The sequence below is a fragment of the Phoenix dactylifera genome, chromosome 18, assembly GCF_051530095.1.
Source record: "Phoenix dactylifera cultivar Ajwa chromosome 18, Ajwa_hap1_PhDact_Kaust_v1.1, whole genome shotgun sequence".
Classification (NCBI taxonomy): domain Eukaryota; kingdom Viridiplantae; phylum Streptophyta; class Magnoliopsida; order Arecales; family Arecaceae; genus Phoenix; species Phoenix dactylifera.
In genome coordinates, this window is record NC_143207.1 from 13,277,946 (window position 1) to 13,290,808 (window position 12,863).

General features: G+C 36.3%; 1 protein-coding gene across 1 annotated transcript; it reads left to right on the forward strand.

Moving 5' to 3' along the window:
* The first annotated feature begins 3,041 nt into the window (after positions 1 to 3,041).
* Positions 3,042 to 12,487, forward strand: LOC103723619 (aluminum-activated malate transporter 5-like). Its single transcript, XM_017846758.5, has 6 exons — positions 3,042 to 3,791; positions 4,311 to 4,448; positions 4,560 to 4,829; positions 5,258 to 5,394; positions 5,482 to 5,628; positions 11,539 to 12,487. The coding sequence occupies exons 1-6, from the start codon at positions 3,365 to 3,367 to the stop codon at positions 12,214 to 12,216; spliced, it is 1,797 nt and encodes a 598-aa protein (XP_017702247.4). The 5' UTR covers positions 3,042 to 3,364; the 3' UTR covers positions 12,217 to 12,487.
* The last annotated feature ends 376 nt before the right edge of the window (positions 12,488 to 12,863 follow it).

Consider the following 12,863-nt stretch of genomic DNA (forward strand, 5'->3'; position numbering starts at 1 on the left):
TTAGAGGAATAGGTCAGACTTTCAATATAGTATTGGTGGAAGTTGTTAGAAGGGTTTTAAAATGCTTCTGTTGACAATGGTGGAGCTCTTTGTAGGAAATATTAGCAACATAGGACGTTGTTTGCCTCCAATGATCACACAGTTGTAGACTTGTACTCTCTCTCTACCCACCGGTTAGTATCAAGATTTTGAATTTAATATAGGCATGATTTTCCGCATATTTTATTGTCCATTGCTTTGGGTATAACTTTATGCTTATTTTATAAAATTAACAGTAGCTTTTCATGTTTAGGATCCCCATTAAAACTGACAGTAGCTCCAGCACCACTTCTCGCCGTCGAGTTTGGCACCGCTTATTGGGACCTGAGTTCGTCATCGAGTCCGACACCGCTTCTCTTGACATTTCAGATTTTATCATTTTAAACTTTTTTATATTTTGATTTGTTTGGAGTGATTGTCTTAATTGTTTTGTTTGATAATATTCTTTTTAGATTCAAATATCTAATAGAAATTTTGAATACGGTTTGAAAAACTCAAAAAAAAATAATAATTGAAAAACTCATTCAATCTTAAAAAAGAGCTATAGATAGATTTGTTGTCACAAATAAACAAAATACTACATCAAGTTTAAAAACAAAATGAGATTGAGAACCAGATTTATAGTAGTATTCAAACATCTAATGAAACAATCTCTAGTGAAGAACACAATAAAAAAATAGATGGAGATAGAATAAACAAGGATAGTGTAGAGTTTAATGAAATTAGTTCTATTTTTACAAATATATATGATCCTGGTCAATGAAAAATATTGATACAAAGTTGAGAGATCTATTAGTGGAAAGAGGTCCAATTAGAGATTATGATCTTCATTTTTCTATGGATAAAAATAATAAACACTTCTCTGCTATACATTATATTCGTAAGTTACCTAATGGTGAAAAATATGATAGAAGATGGTTAGTATATTTGAAGAATTTGGATAGGGTATATTTTTTTTGTTGTAAATTATTTGATTCAATGCATAGGACAAGTCACTAAGTCAATGAAGGAACTAGGGACTGAAAAAATCTATATGTTAAGCTCAAAAGTTATGAAACAACTAATAAACATATTACTAGCATAACAAGTGGATTGATTTAGAAGTGAGATTTGTTGAAAAACGAGACAATTGACAAAAGTCTCCAAAAACAATAAACCAAGAGAAGGATCATTGGAAAAAAAGTACTATTGAGAATTATTGATATTATGAAAAATCTTGCAAAAAATAATTTAGCATTTCAGAGAAAGAATGAAAAGATCTACCAAAGCAATAATGAAAATTTTCTAAGTCTTATTGAAATGATTGCAGAATTTGATTTAGTAATACAAGAACATGTTCGACGCATTCAACATGGTGAAATTCACAATTATTATTAGATTATAGGATTCAAAATGAATTAATTCAAATGTTAGCATCTGAAATTAAAACTATAATAATTAACAAGATTAAAGAAGTAAAGTACTTTTCTATAATACTTTATTGCGCTCCTGATGCAAGCCATCAAGAACAAATGACTCTAGTTTTAAGATGTGTAGATACTTCAACAAGTCCAGTAAAAATAGAAAATTATTTTTTAGAATTTTTAGAGGTAGATGATACCTCTGAAAAAGATTTTTTTAGTGAACTTATAAATATACTAAAAAAACATAAACTTGAGGTTAATAATATAAAAGGGTAAGGGTATGACAATGGGCCTAATATGAAAGAAAAATATCAAGGTGTATAAAGAAGATTATTGGATATAAATCTTAGAGTATTTTACACACCATGTGTATGTCATAACTTAAATTTAGTATTATGTGATACTGCTAACTCATGTTCCAAAACTATATCTTTTTTTGGAGTGATCTAATGAATTTATACTTTATTTTTTTCTTTTACAAATCGATGAAAAATTTTACAAGATAATATATCCACATTGACTCTTAAATTCTTGTCACAGACATATTGGGAAAGTCATATTGAAAGTATCAAAGCAATTAAAAACCAAGCTCCTAAAATAAGAAATGTCTTAGTTCAATTAGCGGAAACTAGTAAAGATCCTAAAACAAAGAGTGAAGTCATATGCTTAACTACATATGAGATTAAGAATTTTGAATTTTTATTGGGCATGAATATTTCATATGATATATTGTTTGAAGTTAACTTAGTTAGTAAGAACTTATAATTTGAAGATATGCATATTGATGTTGCTATAAATCAATTAAAAGATCTTCTTTCTTATTTGAAAAGTTACAGAAAAAATGGATTCATGACTGCTTTGGTTTCATCCAAAAAAACTGCAATTGAAATGAAAATAGAACCTACATTTTGTGAAAAACATGTAATCCGTAGAAAAAAATAATTTGATAAAAATAGTGATGATGAGGTAGAAAGATCAGCCGAAGAATTTTTAGAATTGATTACTTTTTATATATAGTAGATCAAGCTATTTTTTCATTTCAACATAGCTTTAAAACAATTCACCATATATGAAGATGTTTTTGGTTTTTTGTTTAATTTTAGAAAGTTAAAATCTTTGAATGAAGAGGATTTGAAAAAGTATTATCTTAATCGTGAAAACTTTTTAAAGCATGGTGAATATTCTGATATTGATGGTCTTGATCTGTTTTCAGAGTTAAAAGTTTTAAAAACAGAAACTAGTACCTTTATTGATACTTTAAGTTTTATAAAAAAACATATTCTTTTTCCAAATGATATATTGCTTACAGGATATTGTTAACAATACCTGTAACAGTTGCTTCTACTGAAAGAAGTTTTTCATTTTATCCTAAAAAAAGAAGTTTTTCAAAATTAAAATTGATAAAATCTTATTTGCGGTCAATTATGTCATAAGAAAAATTAAATGGATTAGCCATGTTATCGATTGAAAATAATATTTTAATAAATTTTGATTACAAAAATTTGACTAATAATTTTGCATCTCAAAAAAGTAGACAAATTATTTTTAAATAAAATTTTAAAATATATTATATTTATTAAAAAAATTATTATTTTTTTTAAAAAAAATATTTTAGTGAACATACCTTAGGCTCCAAACGCATTGGGCCGCCAAATCAAACTTGCCCACTATCCTTATTAGGCGGCGCTCGAAGACAGGAACGGTCCGCGACGACCCCACAAAGATCCGAAATATCGAGAGCCCCGTACCGTACTTTCCTACCAAGCCTCGCGAATCTTGGACGTATCGTGGAGTGACACCGCGTTACTTCACGCGACAACGCAAGCCAAAAATAGAATCCAGAAAACTACCACGCCATCGTCCTCCCTCTTCCATATATCTGCGCTTATCGAATCATCTCTTTTTTTATTGTGCAATCTCCGATGGAAAGAAACGAAGAAAAATTCTCCCAAAAATCTATAGGAGGAGGGAGATCGCAGATGGTCCCTCAATTGGGTTCGTTTAGGTACAACTCCGAGCAGCGGAGCAAGGAGGGGCTGCTCTCCTCGTTTCTCAAAGAGGGGGAGTGGGGGGTCGGCCTCGACTTCGATGAGGAGGAGGAGAAGAGAGGGTGCCTCCGGCGCCTGGGCGCCGGGATCGCCGGGATGTGGGGCAAGGCGCGGGAGCTGGTGGAGAAGGGGTGGAAGTTCGGGCGCTCGGATCCGAGGAAGGTCGTTTTCGGCGCAAAGATGGGGCTTGCGCTCACTCTGACCTCCTTCATCATCTTCCTCAAGGAGCCCTCCATGGACCTTACCAAGCACTCCGTCTGGGCCATCCTCACCGTCGTCGTCATCTTCGAATTCAGCATAGGTATGCATAATGATGAATTGATGATGATGATGAGATTGGTCAATTTTAATGGGGCTTAAACGGTGGTATTTAGTTATTTATATATGTCTTTTCGAGAAAGATTTTGGAAATTAATTCAAAGTGATGTACTGGGGAGGTGATTATTTGTGGTACTTGTGGAAATCGATCTGCGTGGTTGGAATAATCGGAGGCCATTTTAACCGGAGCATGGGACGAAGTGGATGTAAAGGAAACAGAAGTAACAGAGTGATGAAAAAAAGATAATCCTTTGACTGAGGTGTTGGGAGTGGTAACTTTGATTTGAAGGTAATGAAAAAGATGGTTTCTAAGCATTATCTTTAGGAATGATTTTCATGGTTGTGTGAATTAACTACGGAGTACTTCTTTCATTTGATTCGGGCGGGTCAATCTGGCTAGACACTGAATTGGTCATGAGACTTAGTGTTTCGTTCTTAGCTTGTATATTGCATGCGAAAGCGAAGTTTTTCTGAATGTCAAGCTGAATCTATTGTCATGCAGGTTCGACACTTAGCAAAGGGTTTAATCGGGCTATAGGAACACTAACTGCTGGAGGGCTTGCTCTAGGGGTTGCAGAGTTATCCAAATTGACGGGACAGTTTGAGGAACTAGTCATTATTATCTGCATCTTTGCAGCTGGTGAGATCTATACTTGACAACATTATACCTTATTTTGTTCTTTGTGAATTCTGAAAGATAAGTACTAATTTCTGTTTTTTTACCTTTCATGGCCATGCTTTTGGATGCTAGGGTTTTTTTCAAGCTTTATAAAACTCTACCCAACTATGAAGCCTTATGAATATGGCTTCCGGTGTTTCTTGCTCACATTTTGTGTCGTTGTAACGTCGGGATATCGGACGGGGGAATTTATTGCAACGGCTGTGAGTCGACTTGTACTTATTGTGCTTGGTGCTGCTGTTAGTTTGGGAATTAATATTTGCATCTACCCAATCTGGGCAGGAGAGGATCTGCATAACTTGGTAGCAAAGAATTTCATGAGCATAGCAAAGTCTTTGGAAGGTCTTGTTTTCTCTTGACATTATTTTTTATTAAACTAAAATATCTCTTTTCTAGATGCACAATGGTTCAACTGAACTATCCTTTCGATTGCCCACCTATTGAAATAATCATATCAAGATGAGCTTGCCAATCAAGGATTCCCAACCACTTAAATTTGCCTCTAACAGATTCATGCCATCTTTGTACGGAGCTATTTGAGCTATATTTTTTCCCTCCAAATGCCCATCAAATAATTGATGTGAACCTTTAGCGTAGTCTTTTTGCTATGGTCAATCATAGATATCCTTAACCAATCGATCCAATGTATAACATGTATAATCTTTTTCAACAGAGTTATCTCTGGTCAGCACATTTACCACTGCAAAGATTAACCTAACCTCGCTCTAGAATTATCCTTGTAGCTGACTTTATATCTATGGTTTTATCAGGCTGTGTCAATGGGTACATTCAGTGCATTGAATATGAGAGGGTTCCTTCAAAAATTCTTACATATCAGGCTTCTGATGATCCTTTATACAGTGGGTATAGGTCAGCCGTTGAATCAACAAGCCAAGAGGATACTCTTGTATGTATCTACTGCAATAATACTTTATCCATGTGCTTGTAGTTGAGCTGGATGTTGATGCGCCGTTACTTCCTTGTATCTTTACAGTTAGGCTTTGCTATGTGGGAGCCACCCCATGGTCCTTATAAGATGTGGGGATATCCCTGGAAGAACTATGTTAAAGTTGGTGGTGCACTAAGGCACTGTGCCTTCATGGTTATGGCATTGCATGGCTGCATACTTTCAGAAATTCAGGTAAAGTCCTTGTATTATTATGGTTTCTTTTGATATAATTTCTTATTTCTTATGAAGTTCATTATTTGATGTTTATTATAATTTCTTCCCTTGAGATCTGGTATTACGGAATATTTTGTCTCCCCTCTTGTGCTTGTCAATTACCTTTGTTGCCTTTGCATAGTATCATATGAGCCTGACAACTAGCAACATACCCCTGTCATGTAGCCATGAAGTGAAAATAAATCTTATAAAACCCGTCTTCCTTTTTACTAAGTCAATCTAAATTGATTGTCAAATGTACTTTGTATAGTTGCTTTGTTTACAAATCCCTTCCGATTTTTAACTTCAGCCAGTTCTAATAATAATTTGATGTTTCTTATGCTTTGTATGTGTTTGTTTGGTGGCTTAGAATTGTGAACTCTTGTTCGTCAATCTTAGTGAAACGTCTAGGTCTACTTGCAATTCTCGTTCATCCAAGTCTACTGAAATCTTAGGAAGATTATTGTATAATTCTAAAATCTAGGTCATCATTCATAGTTTGGATCCTTGAATCAGTGAAAGTTTATAGACCCAATTAATGGATATCTCCTAGCCTTCTTCTGAGTGTGTATGTGTGCTCATGTGTGCTTGCCTGACATGTGCAGTGGGAAGGTGCAATATAATATCATAAATAGTTGAATGAAAGGTGCTATACAATCCAAGATCCATAGTACCGAAACCGGCACCCGTGTTAGGAATCCAGCGGTATGGTATGGTATCATACCTTGCCGTTCCAGCACATATCAAAAAAGGGGCATCAGCAAGGGAGGGGGAGTGGGAGAAGGAGAGAGAGGGAGAATTGAGGGGCAGAACCATGCTGGTCTGTACCTGGCATGGCTCGGTACACCCCAAACCGGACGGTTTGGGGTGGTACAGCCTTCCTTGATACAGTCATTGGAAGGAGGAAACATGCCTAAGTTCCCAATTAACTCTCCTTTGATAGGAACCCAAACTCGCGAACCCCCCTTTCCAAGCTTGGAGGTGTGCTATGGTCTGACAAAAGCAAACTATGCAAGAATTGCAAGTGTTTGTAATAGAGATAATTCTTCAACATTTTGGTTTTAAGGTTCTGCAGCATTTTTTAGGTAACAGCTTTTAAGTATCTGTCATTGTGAAACTAAGGGTTCATTTGAATCAGGTTTACTGCTAACCAATGGGCTGGTGGAAAGGTTATTGAGCTGAACCAGTTGTCCCATGGTTTTGATTGGATACATGAGCTTTGGTTTATCAGTTTGGGCCCTGTATATATTGTTCCTACTAGACCATTGGGCAGCTTGCCCGCAGATTTTGCCAACCTATTACTATTTGTTTATATTTCTCTTGCATGATATTTTTGCTTTTCACCGCTTCTAGCTGGTGGAAGCCTATTATCAATTTCATAGAACATAAAATGAAAGAAGCGTTAATGCATGTATGGCCCTCTCTTCCTTTCCTGTTTAGCCATGTCTAATATTGGCTACCTGATGGAGCCACAGTCAAGATTTTGATTTGATATGAGTTTTTTTTTTTTTTCCTTTTGCTAATGACAATTATTCTGTGGAAGCCTTAAATAAGAACTGGAAACTTAGATTTGGACATTAGAAAAACTTTAGCTACCAACTCCTCTCTAGGTCCTTCTATAATAAATAGAACATAGAACCCAATAAACTCTCGATGCTGCTGTTTTGAGATCTGTGGTCATTGATCAGCGATCTTATGTTATTGGGACCTGAAAAGTCAGATCATATCGTGAATTTGATATTTGTTGACAAATATCATCCAATATGAGGTTCTGCTATTCAGACACGAACATGAGCAAATTGCAAAATATATGAGGTCATGGTTCTGTCTGTCTGTCTAGGAGTCAATATCCAATTTAAGCCCAAAACAGTACAAAATTATGCCAGTTGAGAACACTGACAATTATGACTGTGAATTCCAATGGCTAATGGATTTATTAATGGCTTTGTTAACTGCTTGTTGTGGCACATTCAGCTTTTGAATACTGATGAACTGATGACAGGTTAGTGCTCTTGTGGTCAGTGATTCATATTGAAATAAGCCGTTGCATCTAATACGACATTGGACTGATTGAGCTTGTGTAGTTTTATGAAGCATCAGTAAGTTGGTCCCCTGATTTGTTGTTCTGGAACCCTTGTAATTTGTAGAAAGGCACATGGGACTTTACTAGTTCAGAAGCCCTACATGATTTTATTGGATGTAAGAGAGAAAATTCACATTGAAGGAGCAAATTTATCTAAGCGCCGTTCTAGAAATTATGCATAATAGGAGATGCTCTTTGTAGCGTGCCCCTCAACTTGCCATATTGGTGGGTGGTCTATTTCAAGGCTTGCTATATGGGGTCAAATTCTGATTCAAGAAAGGGTTAAGATCTCATCTATCAACCCTGTATCTTTCACATCCTGCAACAGTACAAGATGCAATATGGCCCTTGTATCTATTTGGGGTTAGTTGAATCGGCAGATACCCTAGGGTGAATGTGTTTATAGACAGTGCTTGATGCAGGGTTAGGGTGATGCAGCATGGTTGAGCATAGTTAAGATTTCAAACGTTGGACAACTGGAGTTATGTTAGGTTGATCCAGCCTAACTTGGACAACATCAAAGTCCATTATAGTGAGAATAGGCAGAGCAACACCTTCATGTTTGAGCTGGACCTAAAATGATCCAAACAAGAAAATTAGTAGTTAGTAGCTATTTGGTCTAAGCAAGATTCACCCTCTATTTTTTAAAGGTTGCAAACTTCTTGGATATGACACAAGTGACACGCCAACTTGTGGTCAACCAATATTGATGCAACGAGATTTAAACCTAATATGAGTTATGCTAGAACTTTTGTTAGATTTTGATTCTTGATCATTTGTTTTGAGTAGTTTATGTCCTAGCATGATTCTATTGATGGCCATGAGCGGTTGGCATTTTAATGGGCTTTGATATCTACAAATAGTCCTCCACATGCCCAAGTTTACATAAGTTATTAAATTTTCTTCTTTATAAACCTTAGTTTGGACTTGATAGATTCTAAAAAAACAAGGTACAACCTTCGCAAACCTTAGTGAACTTTCGGTGCTAGCAAGGCTTTGATAGAATGGCTTAATCCTCACATTAGTGTACCATGTTCCTTTAGTTGCTCCAGAGACTGGCTATAGATTTTCTTGATTGCTTTTTGTCATCGTATGCAAAAAACCACTCATGCCAAATCAGTTTTTTGATTTATGGTCCCTTCTAGTATTAAAGACTGGCTCCGAGATTCCCTCAGTGCGTAGAAGGCCAAGAAGCATATTGTTCATACTCAAGTGCTTAGGTGGAGTACCAGATCATGACTAAAATTTTGCAGCTTCAGCTTTAGTATTGCCACACCTAGTCCTGTGTAATGTAGCAAATGGAGCACTGTTCAGCTTGCCTGCAATTCAATATTTGACCAAGCACAGATAATGAGTTGTCTTGCTATCTACTTATCCTTTTCTGTTCAGGTTCTTGACTTTGTTCATGATACCTCAGCCCACATACTAATTTTTCTTGTTGGTGGAAAAACTCTGTGGTCCCTGTGAGTTTGAGAGGTTATTTATATATTACTGAAGTAGTACTAGTTTTTATTATTATTTAATGCATCTTTTACCTTAAGCAGTAGGGCAGGTGATAGGGAGACCAACGGAATATTGATTTTTTTCTGGGGGGGTTAATGTTTTGTTGGACCGCTATTGGTATGGATTGATATGGTCTTGCTTAACTAATGGTTTACGACTTTAGGCCTGTCATGAGCACCAAGAGTCCAGGTGTTCAGCAGAATCTGACACACAAACCTTATGAGAAATCCAACATCAGGACATGCCTATTCGTTATAAATGTGTGTTTAAATATGTATGATTATATGCATATTATGTTTTTTTAGTTGGACATGTTACTCTGACAATACCTTTGCTTATATTAGACATGACAATATTTGGGTATCAGTGAAAGTACACATGTAATGGTGATGACATCTTGACATGATAATTTGAAGCATCAAGTAGTTTCATGAAGTGTGCCTCAAGTATTCAACCATTCAACATGTCAAGAAACCTAAACTTCGAGTGTCTGTGTAAAACTGGTTGCTGGAATATATCAAGTATTATTACTACTGTCCACACCAACTGTATTTGTTGTAAGCATATCAGGTTAATGATCTAAGGAAGGTTTATTAGCAATGTCATATCTCCCAACACCTTGTTCTTTCAAGACTAAGCCAAATCCAACTCGCAACAATAAGATGTTTTGATAGCCACAAAAAAAAAAGACAAGACTTGTCGATGTTGGATTAAATGGTTTTGATGTGGCCATTTTACATGATCTTTAAGGATTTCTGTGCAACTTATGTTTAGTTCAATTGTATGTTACATTCCAAGATTCAAATGTCAGTTTAAACTTTAAATTGTGCAATCACTGTTGGGTAAACCAAGTATCTACACTCGATAGCATATGATGTGAATCAAAACTTCATATGGATATGCTGTTTAGCAGTTTTTCATTTTCCTTTAGTTTTTTTTGATTTGTGAAAATCATCCTGTGCATATTGTTGGGAAAAGTCATTGCTGCTTCCAGTTTTTTGAATTAAAAATAACATTCACAATTCATTAAGGAGAAAACACTGCAGGCCCTACCTACTTCATTCTTTCCTCCAGGATTGGAGCTTCTACAGCTGTCTCCACTTGGTCAAACGCATCTGCCTCTGCCTCTATCTCCACTTCTGGATCAAAAGAAAAGATTTTGGAGTTAAGCAAAAGAAGAAAGAGAGAAGATCCATCCTGTTCTACTTTTGTTTATACTTCCCATCAACTGCTCTTGGTGCTTGCTCTGGTGCTTATAGCCTTGTATGTGGATCACGATCACAATCATGATCTCGTACAGAAAAAGGATTGAGTGGCTACATATGGGAACAAAAACCATTAGAAAACTTTGAAACATAGGTACCAGAAACCCATCTAATCCAATCTTAGGGAACCTTTGGATTTAAAGCCTTTTCAGTTAAGCGAAAAAACATCCGAAGTATCAGGGAATCTTGATAATGGAACATAATTATGAGGCTGCATGCTAGTTACCTTACCATCCAAATCATGTTGGGCTATAAGTTATTTTTTTTTTAATAACATTTCTAATTTTCTATATTGCACCTACTGCTCAACTTATGAATATTTCGCTGGCTCCAACATGCACAAAAGTGATCTATCTCATTTTTTTAGCAATGTGAGTAACGAGGCCATATTAGAATTGGCACCACATTATGTCTAAATAGATACAGTTATTGATTCGTCAGTCTCTATAAATAGTCGTATAATGTCTGTGTTCAACTGTTATTCTGCTGTGCGCTGAAGATGGTCGTATCTTTCTTTACAGTCAAATACATGGTATTCATTTGATTATTACACATGATCTAAGAAACTTTTTTCTGTTAGGTATATATGATAGAGCACCAAATTGTCGAGAATCATTTTAAATGTTTGCTAATTTATGCCAGCAATATTTAGTAATCTTATGTCTTTCTCCAAATACTAATAATCACCACAATGGAGTTAATGTGGATACACATTTATTGCTAAATCCTGTGGCATGGATGTGCAATAGATTGTCTGTTCATGGTTACAACAATCTGGGAGCTACTATCTGCAGAAACTTCAATGAATATCTATGACTACGAAGTTAAAATCCGCTCCCAGATCTTGTTGTCATTGTGGAACAGAAATCTCCCTGCAACCAAACCCTGGTCGCCACCTCCACCACCCCCCCCCCCCCCCCCCCCCCCTCCCCTCTCTTTTTCCTATGATGCTTGTGCAAGCATTATTTGGACTATTTATTTTCTGGAACATGCTTTTTTTCTCGTGCTGCCACTTGACTGTTTAAAAGTTTACTGTAGGCCCCACCTGACAGCAGGCAAGTTTTTAGCAATGAGCTAAAGAGGGTAGGCATGGAAGGTGCTAAAGTGTTACGTGAGCTAGGAAACAGAGTCAAGAAAATGACAAAATTGAACCCTGGGAACATCCTCCTTGAAGTCCATGAAGCTGCTGAAGAGCTGCAAAAGAAGATAGACCGGAAATCGTACCTTCTGGTGAATTCAGAAAGCTGGGAATTTGCAAGGCGGCCTGAAGGAATTAAAGATGCCTTAGATTGTGTCAACACGGGGGAAGGTGAAAACAAAAACCTCGAAACCAAATCTTACAGCGAGACGGTGCTTAATCTTCAATCAATCCAACTGTCAAGAAGTTGGGATGCTCATAACTCAATGAACAATGCAGTTGACTCCCCACCAGCAAAAGAGTTCAAACAACAGGTATCATGGCCTGCAAGGCGGTCATTTATTTCAGATGCAATACCTAATGAAGAAGAGTTAAAAACCTACGACAGTGCCAGTGCATTGTCATTGGCTACATTTGCTTCACATCTGATTGAATTTGTCGCGAGACTTCAGAATCTTGTGGATGCATTTGTAGAGCTGAGCGTGAAAGCTAACTTTAAGGAAGCAATAGATGAACCTGCAGCAGAGACAACCGGTTCCTGGACCAGTATATGCAAGTTTGTTGGATTAAAGAATTGAGAATCAGATAAGAGGGTGATTGCTCTTAGTACATTAAGGACATCTGGTTTAAATACAATGTATTAATAAAAATCGAATGGTTTAACCAAAAATGCATCTCCTCTGGTTTGATTTTTGAATGTTACTGATGTAATTATTGGTTGTCTCTGTAGACTCCATCCCAAAGATGAGCCAGACTTATATTCAATCCATATTATGAATGGCCGCACCAATGCAGTGTCACAAACTATGTAATTGCACCAACTTAAATCATAAGTTAGCTTTTGTACTCTGTGAAAGACTTCTGATATGATCTGTTTTCTGAGGGAACTAAATTAAGTCTATTAGTGTCAAAGTTTTCAGCAATAAATCTGAGAACCAAGATAAACATGGGAGCAGGAATTCAAAAACTAATGTTGCTACTCTTATTGAGCTGAAAGAGTTGGCATTTGTGAAGTATTCTCTTGTTGCTTTTGAACTTTTGGGCCATGCATGAAGCATAACTTGTCATGGTCTACAATTGGTTTGAAGGTGCAGGCTGCAAGAAATTATGCAGCTGGGGCTGTGGAAGATTTGTAGTCATATCTCTCCCTTCCGTTGAGAAAAATCAACCAAAGTAAAATATCTAAAGAAATTTGATGTCTAATTTTTCACCAATCAAATCTCAA

Bases quoted from the DNA above. Each gene is read 5' to 3' on its own strand.
- LOC103723619 (XM_017846758.5), top strand. From the start codon at position 3,365: ATGGAAAGAAACGAAGAAAAATTCTCCCAAAAATCTATAGGAGGAGGG. The intron at 4,449-4,559 runs GTGAGATCTATA...TTTGGATGCTAG, and splicing joins TATCTGCATCTTTGCAGCTG to GGTTTTTTTCAAGCTTTATA. The intron at 4,830-5,257 runs GTCTTGTTTTCT...TGGTTTTATCAG, and splicing joins CATAGCAAAGTCTTTGGAAG to GCTGTGTCAATGGGTACATT.